This window comes from Arachis stenosperma, chromosome 9 (genome assembly GCF_014773155.1).
Source record: "Arachis stenosperma cultivar V10309 chromosome 9, arast.V10309.gnm1.PFL2, whole genome shotgun sequence".
Taxonomy (NCBI): domain Eukaryota; kingdom Viridiplantae; phylum Streptophyta; class Magnoliopsida; order Fabales; family Fabaceae; genus Arachis; species Arachis stenosperma.
This window is the reverse complement of record NC_080385.1, coordinates 158,691,019-158,707,702: the sequence shown is the minus strand read 5'-3', so window position 1 is coordinate 158,707,702 and position 16,684 is coordinate 158,691,019. Positions and strand designations below refer to the sequence as shown.

The 16,684-nt window shown below is 37.1% G+C and overlaps 2 protein-coding genes across 2 annotated transcripts; both read left to right on the top strand.

Annotated features, from left to right (window-relative positions):
• The first annotated feature begins 447 nt into the window (after positions 1-447).
• Positions 448-13,699, top strand: LOC130950955 (serine/threonine-protein kinase ATR). The gene is made up of 13 exons (XM_057879563.1): positions 448-984; positions 1,082-1,401; positions 1,505-1,629; positions 1,841-1,985; positions 2,138-2,725; positions 2,804-2,879; positions 3,414-3,729; positions 4,285-5,541; positions 5,924-9,296; positions 9,398-9,967; positions 10,536-11,159; positions 12,655-12,849; positions 13,054-13,699. Exons 1-13 carry the CDS (start codon positions 525-527, stop codon positions 13,219-13,221), a joined length of 8,217 nt encoding a protein of 2,738 aa, XP_057735546.1. The 5' UTR covers positions 448-524; the 3' UTR covers positions 13,222-13,699.
• A 261-nt stretch (positions 13,700-13,960) lies between these two features.
• LOC130947289 (uncharacterized) lies at positions 13,961-16,483 on the top strand. Its single transcript, XM_057875948.1, has 6 exons — positions 13,961-14,114; positions 14,308-14,388; positions 14,562-15,011; positions 15,106-15,198; positions 15,332-15,738; positions 15,824-16,483. Exons 1-6 carry the CDS (start codon positions 14,075-14,077, stop codon positions 16,481-16,483), a joined length of 1,731 nt encoding a protein of 576 aa, XP_057731931.1. The 5' UTR covers positions 13,961-14,074.
• The last annotated feature ends 201 nt before the right edge of the window (positions 16,484-16,684 follow it).

Below are 16,684 nucleotides of genomic sequence, written 5' to 3'. Positions count from 1 at the left end.
AACGTACGTTCAGAGGTGAAAGCACTTCTGGGTTAGGAATTTCAAAAAGTTGCCAAACATGATATTGGAACGTTCAAGACGCTCAAACGTGCTTTTCTATTTCTCAACGTGATCCCCAAACACACCCTTAGTTGGTTAAAAAGTTTTTTTTATTAACAATACTATATTAAGAGTGATAGACAACAATATGTTTGGGTAAAAGTATCAATTAAAAATTAAAAATCCAACCCGTTCCAAGTTTTTGGATCTGGGTCGTTTTTCTACTAACCTAGGGTTGTTAATCGGTCCATAATATTGTGAAGCCCATTTTTTATGGGCTTTTGTTAATAGGCTCAGGAAAAGAAAAACCGGGAAAAAGTAAAGCATCGAGTGAGTCTAATGGGAAAGGGAGAGGGAGGGGAAGGGAAAAGGGAAGGGAGAATGCGAGAGAAAGATATTGAAAAGGAATTGACAGAACATTTTGGGAGGGAAAAATGAGAATGAAATGAAGTGAAGGCATTGCGAGAACGTAACAGTAATAATAGATGGCAAAGGCAAAGCTTTCGAGCTTAGTGCACGAGCTTCGAGAACGCATTGCGGCTTCTTCTTCAACTCCAACCACCACCACCACCACCACCACCACTAACAATAATGTAACTGCCTCAGACGACGACGCTTTGGAAGTCAGGTTTCGTACCGTGCTCCCTAATCTTATCAACGCATACCTGCTCCCTTACTCCTCCGCCAATGAGAGAGAAGCCATCGCCGTCGTCAAGCTCGTCTCTCACACCGCTAAGTACTTCCCCGGCGTCTTCTTCCACGGCTCCGACTCCGCTTCCCTTCTCCCTATCCTCGCTCGCCTTCTCCCTTTCTTCTCCGATCCTCTCTTCCGCTCTCGTCATGCTGTCTTCTTCGAAGCTCTTGGATCTCTTCTCTCCTTGCTTCGTACCGGTGCTCGCGACGCTTTCCGCCACTTCTTCCTTGACGCCATGCTCGCCGTTCAAGGTAACTGCAATTCACAACTCTAGTGTTGAAAACATTAGTGTTAGGTAAGTGCTTTTTGTTGTTGTGCTTGAAATCAGTAAGCTCTTTGCGCTTGTAGATGTTGTACACGTGGCTTCCCTTTGCCATCAACATGATTGCAATGATGGATCATCAACTTCTAAGTTCACGATTAAGTGTTTCTGCGACTCGTTCTCCGGAATCGGAGATCTACCGGCAACGCTCAAACCGGTGGATGGCTATGGTTTATTGATTGACCTCAGTGGCCAAGCGAGGTGGCAGCCTTTTGCTACTTGGATTTTGAAGCTTATCAGTAAATGTATAACCGAAGGAACGCTTTATGTTGAAGGATTGATCGGCGTGTCGTTTGTTTCTGCTGCATGTTCGCTCTTATGCTATGGGGATTCTGATCTTCACATGGTATGTAATGAACGATTCATGTAAATTGGAGTTTAAGAGTTTCACACTTTCACTCAGTTTTACTGAAAAACTGTACCTGATTATTTATTTTTGATTTTGGAAGGCATGCTTTGACCTTGTACACATCCTTGGAACTGTTACAAACTATGATATCATTCCTTATTACAATTTAATCCTGTCAATATGTACTATCCTGAATGTGGACAAGGAGGGGCTTCCTGTATTCAGGTTTGAATATTTGATTACTTTATTATTATTATTTTTTTAAAATTGGTTTCATATGATTGAGGTGTTTGTATATTATGGATGCCTCCTTCGGAAGTAATTTTCTTATAAAACCCTGCTTCCAATACATTTAGAAGATTGTCTTGAAAGGTTCTTTAAGTGAATAAATAAGGATGTTTCCTACTCCCTAAATTAAGATAAAGCTCCCTTGCAGAAACATGGCTTATGATTCTTCGATGGGTATTTGCCTCAATTCACTCTACTCTAGCTGCCCAGAAGATGTTGTCAAACTTACCGCTGCTGATTTAGTCAGTGTATTCCGCCGATCGTTGTCGAGAACCAAAAGCCAGGAACTTAAGGTTAACATTGAAACTTGCATTTCTTTGGAAAAGTTTTGTTAACGAGGGAGCCATTTGTTGGTTTTCATTGTTTGTTCCTACCCTTTTCAGGAAGTCTGATACATTTGAAGCTGTGAATTGCTCAACAGGTTCTAATAGTATTCCTTTTACAGGTTGCACTATGCAGTGCCTATGCTAGGATTGCTCGAGTTTGTCCTCCGCATATCTGGCAGCCAGAATATCTAATATCTGCACTTTATCAACTAGAAGACCTATTCCGGCCTCTAATAGATTGCTTTCAAGTAGCTCTATCTACACTTGGTCCACATCTTGTTGGGGGAGTCCAAGGAAACGATAACACTTTAACCACATTAGCATCCAATGATCAGTCAATTCAAAGCATGAGGCTTGGCCTAAAGAGGCCCATTGAGGACGTTCATAATCCAACAATCAAGCGGCAAAAAGTGAATGAGGAAATTGTTGTCTCAGATGCCAGTCTTGAGATGGAATGCAAATATAGTGGTATAGTTACTTGCCAAAGGGTAGAGGATTATGCTGATCATATGAATAAATCTCTTCTTTCATTTGTCCAATCATTAAATGCTCCTGCTGTTAGTGATGCTTTGCTGAGTTTGAGACCGATGGCCGCTTTATCTGCACTTAGCATGCTATGCATTACCTTTTCTATTTATCCAGAAACCAATATATATTTCAGAATTTTTCAGCAGATGCATGCATGGCTTCCTTGGATAGTTGAACAGGTAGGAAGGCTATAGCTGAAAATTCATGGCATACAATTTGTTTCTCTTTCAGTGAACTAACTTTTTATGTCATTATAGGCTAAAGAAGGAAATTCGATTACCATAGATATCTCCATCTACCTGGAAGGAATTCACAGTATATTGCTTTCCCAACGTAAGCTTTGTATCTTACTGTCATTGGCACTGTCAATTGCCTTGTACTTTCATAATAATATTAGTAATAAACATTTTGTTATTTCTATTGCATGCATTGTTTTGCCTCTAATTTTATTTGGTGACTAGTACATATAAAAACCAACATAAAAATATAGTCGAACCCCCATGACTAGTACATATAAGGTTTGCTGTTGGGCCTTATTTGCCCAGCTTACCTGATATCACATGTCTTGAACAGAACATCATAATGTTTTGAGCAGCTTGTCGATTCAAGTAGTGTATTTTTTAATATGCATTTCTTGTCAAATGTTTAATTTCTCAATATATTGTTGCTGGTAGCATTCTAGATTCCTGGTAAATCCTTTCTTGTTTCTTTTGTGTATTAAGTTGGAGCTGGGTGTTAGGTTTGTCTAGGAGTTTAAACAGATGAAAAGAAACCAAGTAATGGTGATTTTTCTGGATTCATCCTTAAATTCACTTATACTCCATGTTTGAGGTTTCTAATATTTCATGCTAATGTCTTCTCAATCAGGAGCTGCTTTCAAGGAAAACAACAACTTATTGCAAGATAAGCGTTACCGTGAAGACCTTTGTGTAGTGCTTAAACTTCCTTGGACTCATATGCTACCTGCTGTTGATAACCATTGCCCATGGAAAGCAAAATGCCTTTCTCTTCAAGTATTATCCAAGCTAGGCCCAAACTTGAGCAGCAGTGTTGTTCTTGAAGTTTTAGATATGGGTCTGCATGATGAAGCTGAAAAAGTAAGAACTGAAGCTGTCATTTCTATGCCAGTGATGCTTTTCTGGTCTACTCTTGATATATCATCTCCTGTCATTGAAAAGATTGAGTAAGTAACTAAGTAAATGTTTTTGCGTACATGATTTAGATAATGTGTTTGGTCAGGCTTGTCATTTGATTAATTTCATTGTAGTTGTTTGTTTAACGTGAAGGCTCTCATCGACGAGATGTTGATATTTGAATTGCAGGAGGTAATTGAAAGAACATGTTTGCTAATTTTTTTTCCTTTCCTCCGAACTGTTGCTTCCTTTTTCTAGGATGGATTATGTCTGGAACAAGCATTTCTTTTTCCTTTTCTATCTTTCTTTTTTTCCCCCATCATTTAAAATTCAAATGGCAAAATCTTATTCTTTGAAGTGTGTTTCCCTTTTATACCTCATCTTTCATCAAGATTGTTCGATTAGAGGTTTTCTGTTTCCAAGGTTTTTCCTGTTCCAATATTATGACAACTGCTCTTGTTCTTAAGCAGTTCTTTTGCCATTATGTATGTGTCAGTTAAATTTCCCATCACATTGATATATGCACGGAGGAAAGTTGTATCTCTTTTAACAAATGATGCACAACAAATCTTCTGTTTGTTACATTTTCCCTATCTGTTATGCAGGTACATAAAGAGAGATAATGAGAAGGTAAAGAAATTGGTTCCCATAACACTTGGTCTGTTGTCATGCCTTTATGGATGCAGAGGAGCTACCTCTGGCTTACATACAGATGAATGCAAATTATTTCTGAATGTAAAAAATGGAAAACCATGTTGGTCGGTAGATTGTTTACTGCAAAATTTCAGCTGCTCAAAATGTGACAGAATTTTTATTCGCAATCATGGTGAGCAGCATCCTCCAATTATTCACCAAGCTAATGGGCATGGAGCAAATGTAGATGTTAGTTTCGAATGTAATCTTATTCAACTTCAGTCTTTATTTTTTGAACTTCTGTTTGATGAGTCATCACATGATGTCCAAATTTCCTGCGTGAAAGTTATTCATCGCATCCTTGCACATGGATCTGCTGATACTCTGATCCAAAATAGATTTCAGTGGATAAAATGTGTAGAGTTTCTTTTAATTAGCAGGAGCAAGGAATTGAGAGAAGCATTTTGCAGTCAGATTAGTTCATTTGCAGACAATCTCATTTTGAGTTTGATTTTTCCTGGAGATGTTGACAAAAGCAAGGAGCAGAAATTCTTGGATACAATTCAACATGCCATGACAGTAGCAGAAAGTCCTCAGATATTAGAGACTCTAATGGAATGCGTAGCGGAAATAATGTCTGCTGTTAATGTAGATAGCAAAATGTTCTTGTATTGTCTAATTTTGTTGGTTGATCGGCTAGATAGCATGCATGTGGCGGTAAGAATGAATGCATCAAGGTTAATACACAAGGCTTGCTATTTCCATCTGAAAGGAGGTCTGGAGCTAATTCTTTTAAAAGATGTTCATATTTGTACCGAACTGTATGATTATATCTCTGAGAGACTTGCGAGCCGTCCGGTTTTAGTGAAGGAGTTTGCGGAAGCTGTTTATGGCATTGAGACTGAAGAACTTGTGAAGAAAATGATCCCTTTTGTTCTCCCAAAGCTTGTGGTCTGTCATCAGGACAACAATCAAGCAGTTGACACCTTACATGAGTTGGCCAAGTGTTTGAACACTGATATGGTGCCACTTATAGTTAACTGGCTGCCAAAAGTGCTTGCATTTGCTCTTCATCAAGCAGATGACCAAAAGTTACTTGCTTCTGTGCAGTTTTACCATGCACAAACTGGTTCCAACAAACAGGAAATATTTGCAGCTGCATTACCTGCACTTCTAGATGAACTTATATGCTTTACAGATGGTGGTGATTCGGATGAGATAAATATAAGGTAAACTGAGTGTATCTCTGGAATTTGATATTCTATGGCATTATGGTTGAAAACTTTCAAAACTGGACATTAATATTGATAACTCATATGAGCTTTCTCCCTAGATTTAGCTAATATTAAGGATCACATACTTTAGGTAATTATTTGTTTATATTCATTTTCTTTTATCATTGACTAGTTTGTAGAATGGTTTTGTTCCATGCTGCTGTTTATTAGAAACTATTGCAGTGAATCCCTATGTACTATGATATTCCTATAGCCATCTTTGAAAGGCAAACAAAGGGCTCATAATTTGATAGTGATAATGGAAGCAAACTATTGCTGATTAAGAGTACATGAATTTTACTTGTCCTTTCTCATTCTTTTCTAAATTTTTTTACAGATTAGCAAGGGTGCCTCAGATGATTAAAGGCATTGCTATTGTTCTCACTGGTGGAGATGATCTTCCAGGGTTTTTGAGGAATCATTTTGTTGGCCTCCTTAATAGTATAGACAGGAAGTTGCTCCATGCTGACGATTTTGTGCTTCGGAGACAAGCATTGAAGCGTATTGAGATGCTTATTAGAATGATGGGTTCTCATCTTAATACTTATGTACCAAAATTGATGGTTCTTCTGATGCATGCAATAGGTAATGAATCACTGCAAAAGGAGGGTCTGTCTGTCTTGCACTTTTTCATAAGACAATTGGCTGAAGTATCACCATCTAGCATTAAGCATATAATTTCTCAAGTTTTTGCCTCCCTTCTTCCATTCTTGGAAAGAGACAAAGAAAATCCCTCCACACACTTGGACAAAGTGGTAGAAATTTTGAAAGAACTAAGTCTTAAGAACACGGCTATCCTAAAACAGCATATCTGTGAGTTCCCCCCGTTACCCAGCATACCTGCTTTGACGGAAGTGAACAAAGCAATTGAGGATGCACGTGGGTCATCAAATTTGAAGGATCAGTTGCGAGATGTAGTGGATGGTTTAAATCACGAGAACTTAAATGTGAGGTACATGGTAGCATGTGAGCTTTGCAAGCTTTTGAACTTGAGATGGAAGGATGTTACCGCTCTAATCACTGCTGAATCTGGTTCAGACTTGGATGTCTTGAGTTTGTTGATCACATCACTGTTAAGAGGATGTGCAGAAGAGTCAAGGACTGCAGTTGGGCAGCGGTTAAAGTTGGTTTGTGCTGATTGTCTTGGAGCCCTTGGTGCTGTTGACCCTGCTAAAGTAAAAAGCTTTTCATGTCAACGTTTCAAAATTCAATGTTCTGATGATGACCTTATATTTGAACTGATCCACAAACACCTAGCTCGGGCATTTAGATCAGCTCCTGATACTGTTATTCAAGACTCTGCTGCATTGGCTATACAAGAGTTACTAAAATTTGCTGGTTGTGAAGCATCGCTGGATGAGAATGCTCCAGCTTCCACATCACAGGAAAAGAAGGATGAGGATAATAGTAACAGTTTTACATCCAAACCTAAGAGATCCAATTGTAGTAATGTGATGAACAATAGAGGCCAAAAATTATGGGGCCGGTTCTCTAATTATGTGAAAGAGATAATTGCCCCATGCTTAACATCTAGGTTTCAGCTTCCTAAAGTGCCCGAATCAACGTCTGCTGGCCCAATTTACCGCCCTTCTATGTCATTTAGAAGATGGATATTCTTTTGGATTAGGAAACTGACTATGCATGCTACTGGATCTCGTGCAAGCATCTTTAATGCTTGTCGAGGTATTGTACGCCATGATATGCAAACAGCAATATATTTGCTTCCTTACTTAGTTCTTAATGCTGTCTGTCATGGAACACAGGAGGCACGGCACAGTATAACAGAAGAAATCCTTTCAGTTCTCGATGCAGCTGCATCAGAGAACAGTGGTGCTCCAGTTCATGGATACAGTGGTGGTCAAAGTGAAGTTTGTATTCAAGCTGTGTTTACTCTTCTTGATAATCTTGGACAATGGGTGGATGACGTTGAACAAGGGCTTGCACTTTCCCTTTCTAATTCATCAGCATCTAAGCAACAAAACTCAAAGGATCCAACTTCAAATTCCTTGACATATCAGGACCAACTCCTTGTACAGTGTAAATATGTTTCTGAGCTTCTCTCTGCAATTCCAAAGGTGACCCTTGCTAGTGCTTCTTTTAGGTGTCAGGCTTATGCAAGGTCCTTGATGTACTTTGAATCCTATGTGAGGGAAAAGTCAGGTGCTTTCAATCCTGCTGCTGAGAGGAGTGGCATCTTTCAGGATGAAGATGTTTCTCATCTTATGGAAATATACAGCTGTTTGGATGAACCAGATGGGTTGTTTGGCTTGTCCTGTTTAAGTAAATCTTTGAGGTTGCAAGATCAACTTCTAATAAACAAAAAAGATGGTAACTGGGCTGATGTGTTGACTTCCTGTGAACAAGCTTTGCAGATGGAGCCAACCTCAGTTCAGAGGCATTCAGATGTCCTTAACTGTTTACTGAACATGTGCCATCTTCAGGCCATGGTCACTCATGTTGATGGTTTGATTTCTAGGATTCCTCAGTACAAGAAAGCATGGTCCATGCAAGGTGTGCAGGCAGCCTGGAGGCTTGGCAGGTGGGATTTGATGAATGAGTACCTTAGTGGAGCTGACGAAGAAGGTTTAGTTTGCAGCAGCTCTGAAAGTAATGCTTCATTTGACTTGGATGTTGCAAAGATTCTTCAAGCAATGATGAAGAGGGATCACTTCTCAGTTGCAGAGAAAATTGCTTTATCCAAGCAGTCATTAATTGCCCCTTTAGCTGCTGCAGGGATGGATTCTTACATGCGGGCATACCCATTTGTTGTAAAACTTCACTTTCTACGGGAGTTGGAGGACTTCCATTCTCTTTTAGGTGATGACTCTTTCTTAGAGAAATCATTTCATTTGGGTGATTTTGCTTTCTCCAAATTGGTTGAAAACTGGGACAATCGTATCAGATTTACACAATCTTCACTATGGGCTAGAGAGCCACTACTGGCTTTGAGGAGACTGGTTTTCAGTGCAAGCAGTCTTCGTCCTCAAGTTGGTAACTGCTGGCTTCAATATTCAAAGTTATGTCGCTTGGCTGGTCACTATGAAACAGCCAACAGAGCAATTTTAGAAGCCCAGGCCTGTGGTGCTCCTAACGTCCACATGGAAAATGCAAAACTTCTTTGGAGCACCCGGCGGTCAGATGGTGCCATTGCAGTATTACAGCAATCTCTCTTGAACATGCCTGTTGAAGTGTTAGGCTGTGCTGCTCTGTCATCTATCACTAGCCTTTCCCTAGTACCACTTAACCCAGCACCTATTGTCTGTGAAAGTCAATCTCCAAATGAGAACAGAGATATTGCGAAGACTCTCCTTTTGTACTCAAGGTGGATTCATTACACTGGCCAGAAACAGAAGGAAGATGTCATAAGTCTTTATACGAGGGTGAGGGAACTGCAGCCCAAATGGGAGAAAGGATACTTCTATATTGCTAAGTATTGTGATGAAGTGCTCGGTGATGCCCGGAAACGCCAGGAGGAGAATATTGAACTTGGTCCCAGACGAGTTTCTTCAAAGGCTGCTACTGTTGGTGGTGAAATGTCTTGGTGGTCCTATCTTCCTGATGTACTGTTATTCTATGCAAAAGGACTTCACAGGGGACACAAGAATCTATTTCAGGCACTTCCAAGGTTATTAACCCTGTGGTTTGACTTTGGGAGTATATGTCAAAGAAGTGGTTCCTCAAACAAAGATCTAAAGAGTATACATGGGAAGGTAGATAGGCAAAAAACTTTTCTTGTCTTCGTAGCTTGTAAATAGGAAAGACTTGCCCACTACTTTTACATTTGTGATTTTTCCTTTCTTCTTTTTGGTAGGTAATGAGTATTATGAGAGGATGCTTGAAGGATTTACCAACATACCATTGGTTGACGGTGCTACCTCAACTGGTTTCTAGAATTTGCCACCAGAATGAAGAAATTGTTCGTCTGGTTAAACTTATCATTATCTCTGTTCTTCGCCAGTATCCACAGCAGGGCCTATGGATTATGGCTGCAGTTTCAAAATCTACTGTTCCTTCAAGGCGGGAAGCAGCAGCTGAAATCATACAAGGTGCACGTAAAGGTTTCAGCCTGGGAAGTAATGAGAACAGTTTGTTTGTTCAATTTGCGAGCCTTATTGATCATTTGATCAAGTTATGCTTTCATCCTGGTCAACCAAGGGCAAGGACAATTAATCTCTCAACTGAATTTAGTGCTCTAAAGAGGATGATGCCTCTGGGGATCATTATGCCAATTCAACAATCTCTTACCGTTAATCTGCCAACAGTTGAGGGGAAGCCTGGTGATTCACTTATGCCAGATATCTTCCCTGCCACAGATCTTCCTACCATAGCAGGAATTTCAGATGAGGCTGAAATTCTTTCATCTCTTCAGCGACCTAAGAAAGTGAGTGGATTAGGGTGCATTTGATTTGCGTTTTCATTTTCACCCCTTTTTTTTTTAGAATTCTACGAAGGAAAAAGAGAAAATAGAAGGTACATAAAGAAAACAGAATTTTGTTGTTTTCATGTTTTCTCCTTCCTTCACAAAATTCTGAAAACAGAAAACATTGGAAATGAAAATGTAAACCAAATGCACCCTTATTTTTCTTTATATTATTTTTCTTTATCAAATATAACTTCATTTATTTTCTCTCTGATTTCTGAGTTCATAGTTCACTTTGTCTGCATGCATGGTGTGATCCAGTACTGTTTTCTTTCTTCATCCTTCTTTCTTTCTTTCTTTCTTCTTTCTTCTTTCTTCCTTTTGTTTTTTATTCTTTTCTTTTCTTTGTCCTTTTCCTGTTTTATTTCCTCAGTTTCAGTTTGCACATACTTAATACTTTCAGTTGACTAGGCATTGTTAATCAGTAGACACTGCTGCTTATTGTGATACATTAATTACATAACTTCTTTTCAGTTTCCACAGACATGTAGCATGCACTATCATCTTAATGAGTCCCTATGTATTTCAGATCATTCTACTGGGCAGTGATGGCCTTGAACGTCCCTTTCTTTGCAAACCTAAGGATGATCTTCGCAAAGATGCCCGCATGATGGAGTTTACTGCAATGATTAATCGATTGCTATCCAAATATCCTGAAAGTCGACGAAGGAAGCTCTATATTCGTACTTTTGCTGTGATTCCTTTGACAGAGGACTGTGGTATGGTAGAGTGGGTGCCCCACACTCGTGGACTTCGACAAATTCTTCAAGACGTATATATAACTTGTGGGAAGTATGACAGGCAGAAAACTAATGGTCATATTAAACGAATTTATGATCAATGCCAAGGTAAAATGCCAGAGGATGAGATGCTTAAGGGAAAAATCCTTCCGATGTTTCCTCCTGTTTTCCACAAATGGTTCTTGACTACATTTTCTGAGCCTGCTGCCTGGTTCAGGGCCCGTGTTGCTTATGCTCACACTACTGCAGTTTGGTCTATGGTCGGGCATATTGTGGGGCTGGGTGACCGGCATGGTGAAAACATTCTTTTTGACTCTACCAGTGGTGATTGTGTTCATGTTGATTTCAGTTGCTTATTTGACAAAGGCCTGCAGTTGGAGAAGCCTGAGCTTGTTCCTTTCCGGTTAACCCAGGTAAGAGAAACCCATGTTGGAAGTGGCAACAAATCCAACATGTTCTCTATGTCTTGATAACTTTTCTCTGATATCAATACCATCTATATAAAAGTTGATACCAACTTTTTTTACATTGAGTTTAAGCCATGTTTTCTCCTATAATGATGCTATGTCAGCAACTTTGATTAATTGGCAAAACTTGGAAATCAACCAATCATCCTTTAATAAAAGATTTTTAAAAAATAAAAAAAAAACTCTTATCTATTATTATTCAATTAAAACATAAAGTACTAATTAAATACAATAAATATACATTAAAAGTGTCATATTAATAATATTTACAAAAATTTTCAATTACAAATGTTGAAATTCTACAACTTATACATGTTAAGACTTAAGATTCTTACTACTACATTATTTAGTTTACTTATATATGTTACATAAGACTCTGTTAGGATTAGTATTGGGCCTATAACTCAACTAGAGAATTATACTATAAATAGGAATATGATGTAATAGTAAGAGCATGCATGATGTAATTGAAAATTCTACTTTTTCTGTTTGGCCTTAGTCTTTGGGATATCTATCCTACTCTCTGAATTTCTACCTAATTCTCTCTATTCCTTGATACAATATTTGTATCAGACTCTTACTATTCTTTTTTTTCTTAATCTCTCATACTAATTGGCAAAAACTCCTCTAAGTAAGTTTAAATTTGCCACATTTCCTTACTAAATACATTTAAATATATCATGATTATAAAATTATGAATTTTATATTATATTTTTGGTATTTTTCATTCTCATTCATTTTTTCTAACCCAAGTAAGTATAAATTTGACACATCTCCTTACTAGATATATTCAAATATACCGTGATTATAAAGTTAATATAATTTTATATTACATTTTTTGTGTTTCTCATTCTCATTCATTTTTTTCTAACTTTTTTTTAGTTATTTGTAAACCAAAGAACACTATATGAGAAGACAAAGTATGACAACTAAAGCAAATATAAAAATGGAAGCAACAAATGAAAACATAGCTTTGTACAACTCTAATATAAAAGACCTATGTCTTTTTTAAAAATAAATAAATTTAAAATCTTAAAATAATAAACTATATTTCAATTTGTATTACATTTTAGTTGAATAATTATATGAAATTATATACAAATTATCAAATAAATGTTTTGCTAAATATTTTTAATATAAAACAATTCAAATTTAATATTAGTTTATATATTATCTAATCAATCTTTAAATAATATAACACTTGTTAGAATACACTATATAGTATAATCAATTTACCTCTCAGCTCATTGTCTCACTCTAGTTGGCAATAATAAGCCATACCTTCTCCAAGTATATCTGGAATTATGTAGTCTGGAATATTTTTCATAACTAAATAAGAATTAAGAATTACTGAAGATAATATTATTTTAATGCTTGAGAAACTTAATTGCTTGCTGCTGATTATGTTTTGGTTCTTGTGAATTCTGCAATGAACATGCAGAACATGATTGATGGTTTAGGTATCACTGGATATGAGGGAATCTTCTTGAGGGTTTGTGAAATTACACTTTCTGTATTGAGGACACACAGGGAGACTCTTATGAGCGTTCTTGAAACTTTCATCCATGATCCACTTGTGGAATGGACAAAATCTCACAAGTCCAGTGGAGTAGAAGTTCAGAATCCACATGCACAGGTTTGGTGTTCCACTCTATTTTTAGTATCAAGACAAATTTGAATATAGTAACCGTAGTACTGACTTTAAGTTTTCATTATTTATTCATTGGTAATAGTTCAGATCAAAAGAACATTAAAGAAAATTATCCAAGATATGATTATGGTTTGCAACAATAGAGCAATTTAAATTTTTATTATTTTATTCCTTCCGTGGATTTTACAGAGAGCCATTAGTAATATCGAAGCAAGGTTACAAGGAGTTGTGGTTGGTGTTGGAGCTGCACCTTCGTTGCCCCTTGCTGTAGAAGGTCAAGCCCGAAGACTAATTGCTGAAGCAGTATCTCACAAGAATCTTGGAAAGATGTACATATGGTGGATGCCATGGTTTTGAGGATCAGATGAATTGAAAAGTTCTTACAATAGTTTATAGTCAGTTACAATACAACGTTGCTAATTAATCTAGAATTGAACCAGCAAGCTGAGGACGGATTTGTTTGAGGTCATCCTCTTTTGGTATAGCAGTTACAGGACTTTGAGACACAGGAGATTCAACCTCATCCAGCTGCAAGTACTAAGCCCATTTTGCTTAACCTGGCTAGATCCATCAGCTAGAAGGGTGCATCACATTGGAAGTATGGATCCTCTGTTTTATTTCTTTGTATATAGCTTCTCTCGGGGTAGTTATGGACTCATTCCTGTATATATGAATGCGTCAAATCCCATGGTTCCATGTGATAATTTCATAGCATATGTACAAGTGTATAACAACTTGCATGGAGAAGGGAAAAAAAGTTAAAAACAAGCTTCCAAGTTCCAAAATACCATGCTTGACTATCAAGATCAAGCATGTAATATAATATAATTCCAAACTTGACTGACATTTAATCAAAAAGTAGTTGTTAGTAACAAGGATCACAGCACAGCTTTTCAACTGTGGTCTTAACTTAAAACTGCCGACAATATTAGTAAAGAATAAAGTTCCTTAGAACATCTCCCAAACTTAATCAACATTCAATAAAAAGTTCATCTTGTCGATGGCAAGGATCACTTCTCAGCATCAGCATCTAATTAATGTGGTACACTGGTTTTAACTTGCGACATTAAAATATATATTCTCAAACGTGGTTCACGAAAAGTTCATCTTTGTTTATTTAAATAGTATTGCTTTAGTTATTGTTCCTGAACACAATCTAATTTCGTGATTCACATTACCCTAATAGAAGGAAGAATAATATAACAAAGATATGTCTGAATCCAGTGAAACCACCTCACCATCAGCTACAGGTAACTGAGACTGTGTATATGTATTATTTTACTAATGACATCACATGATCAAAATGCTCAAGTGGGTTAGTTACACTAACTTTTGGTCTAGTGAGTAGTATCATACCCTTATGGTTAGTTACGCACCAATTATATATATAGCTGAATGAAAAAAAAAAATTATATATAACTTGTTCGCTAAATGATGTAACAGATTGCAATAGGTTGGGTATCCAAGTAGAAGAAGCTGAGCATGCACAATTTCGAGACCTTTTTTCTTTGGGGCCAAAGGACAGTAAGTCTTGTTTTGTGTACCCATTTTTTGTTCTTCTATGATGTTATACTCTTTTACTATTTCCCGAACATATTTGATTAGACAACATAGCTTATGCAAATAAAATTAACAAGTCTAATGGATTTTTTACTTGACACAAATTTAAAGATACCATTCAAATATGAACTGTTCAGGAGCCTATATACGCAAGGCAGTGACCTCAGGGAATTGGATTGAGGCTTCATCTTATGATCCAACTTATTGGGTACATACTCCCTTGACCATGAATGGAGACATACCTCTTCACATTGCTGTGAGCATGCAACACAGCAGTTTTGTTGAAAAGTTGGTGCAACTTATGAGCATGCAAGACATGGAAATTGTCAATGCAGATGGGAACACTGCCTTTTCTATGGCTGTCATTTCAGGAAACATGGAAATCACTGCAATTCTACTTAACAAGAACCCGGGATTGGTTCGAATTCGAGGCCAAAAGGATCACATGTTGCCAATTCAATTGGCATGTAAAGCAAGTCACCCTCATATCGTCGAATTTTTATGTGAAAGAATTTCAATGGATACTCTACCCTCTCATCAAGACATTGTTTTGCTGTTTTTCTTGGCACTGAACTGCAACATTTACAGTAAGTTCAACATAATATCTGAATCTTAATTTATATACATTTCAAAAAGAACATTTGTTTATGTTGAAATTTACTTAATGGCCATACATCACAGCTGTGGCATTGAAATTGTTAGAGACATACAGGGAACTTACTACTACTACAAACGAGAAGGGACTAACTGCATTAGAAGTGTTGGCTCAAACATGTTAGTTCTCTCTATTTATACCTTTCTATACTTCTTTTGTATTTTTTTTTTCTTCTCCCCTTACTTGTATTCTTTGTAATTTGAAGACTTATTCTTTATAATTAGTAATTAATTACATTGACTATGTTGTTAGCTATTGATCAGAAGGATATCCCTGCTGGTTACCAAGAAATTCTGAATTTGCTGTTTAAGTTTATGGAAGAAGACTTTTCAAACTCTGAAGGAACTTCAAAAGCAATGTTTGATGCAGCAAAATCAGGAAACATATTAATTTTAAAGCTTATTTTGGAGTACAATCCAAATTTGTTGACAAAAATTAACGGCGATGGACAAAGCTTGCTTCACGTTGCAATTTTATATCGACAAGCAGCTATATATCGAATAATAAGAAGCAATGGTGCATACAAATTTGCTAATATGCTACAAGTTGACAAAAAAGGAAACAATGTTCTTCACATGGCTGCCAAATTGGTACCTCAAGTCAAATTTGGTTCATTGATAAATCAAGCTTCTATTCTTAGTGAAGAGCTCTGGTTTGAGGTGCACCCGCATTCCTTATTAAAGTTTAGACTTTTAGAGTGTAAATTAGGCTTGACAATCTATACTCTTTCATGTTTTCAAATAGGAAGTGGAGACGAGAGTTCCAGCATCATTGAAGACCATGCAAAACGGAAAAGGAGAAACGCCACAAGAATTATTCCATAAAGAACACCAAACATTATGTGAAAGAGCTATATCTGAACTGAATGGAATGGCAAGTAATTTTCTGATTGTGGCAACTCTTATGACAACTTTAGGAATAACAGCAGGTCTCAGTGTTCCTGCTGCCATTGAGATTGAAGAAGGGAGTATTCATAAGAGGATATGGTACCATACTTTTCTGCTATCAATTTCTATTGGAATATGCTTGTCCAATGTTGGAATAGTTTTGTTCATTTCAGCCATACTACGTTCAATATGGAAGCAAAAAAGTGGTTACATAAGCTCAAGGCTAACAAGGATTACAATTGGGCATGTGCTGCTTTGTTTCGCTTTGGGAATAATGAGTACATTTTCCTGTGTATCTGCTGCTCTTTTATTCTATGGTTCATCCCCAAAATGGATAATCTATTTTGTTGCTGCACTTGCTGTTCTTCCAGTGATCTTATCTTATGTAATTTATAGTTTTAGTTGGCCTCTCTTAGGGCACTTAGTACTTGCATTTTGTGAGATACCTGCACTCAGGTTACTCTCAGTATTTGGGATTAAGTGGTCTCCTTTCTACGATGGTTTGTGGTTCATATAAAACTTAGGAGTTTCTTAGCTTGATGTCATAAAGATTGATTTACTTTCTTGTTTGAGTGGAACAAATAAGGCTTTGTTTATGATGACCATAAAAAATTCAAGGCTTTGTGAAAAAAATGTAAGAAAATTGAAGGCCAAGTTAACACTTGTTTGCAGTTTTGCAAGCATGTATCTTTTCCTCAATTGAGTGATTCTCTCATAA

What these genes read in the sequence shown, in the direction of transcription:
- LOC130950955 (XM_057879563.1), top strand. Translation starts at nt 525, where the DNA reads ATGGCAAAGGCAAAGCTTTCGAGCTTAGTGCACGAGCTTCGAGAACGC. An exon ending in TTCCTTGGATAGTTGAACAG is followed by an intron (nt 2,726 to 2,803) that starts GTAGGAAGGCTA and finishes ATGTCATTATAG; the next exon opens with GCTAAAGAAGGAAATTCGAT. An exon ending in CCTGTCATTGAAAAGATTGA is followed by an intron (nt 3,730 to 4,284) that starts GTAAGTAACTAA and finishes TCTGTTATGCAG; the next exon opens with GTACATAAAGAGAGATAATG.
- LOC130947289 (XM_057875948.1), top strand. Translation starts at nt 14,075, where the DNA reads ATGTCTGAATCCAGTGAAACCACCTCACCATCAGCTACAG. An exon ending in TTCTTTGGGGCCAAAGGACA is followed by an intron (nt 14,389 to 14,561) that starts GTAAGTCTTGTT and finishes TGAACTGTTCAG; the next exon opens with GAGCCTATATACGCAAGGCA. An exon ending in AGAAGTGTTGGCTCAAACAT is followed by an intron (nt 15,199 to 15,331) that starts GTTAGTTCTCTC and finishes CTATGTTGTTAG; the next exon opens with CTATTGATCAGAAGGATATC.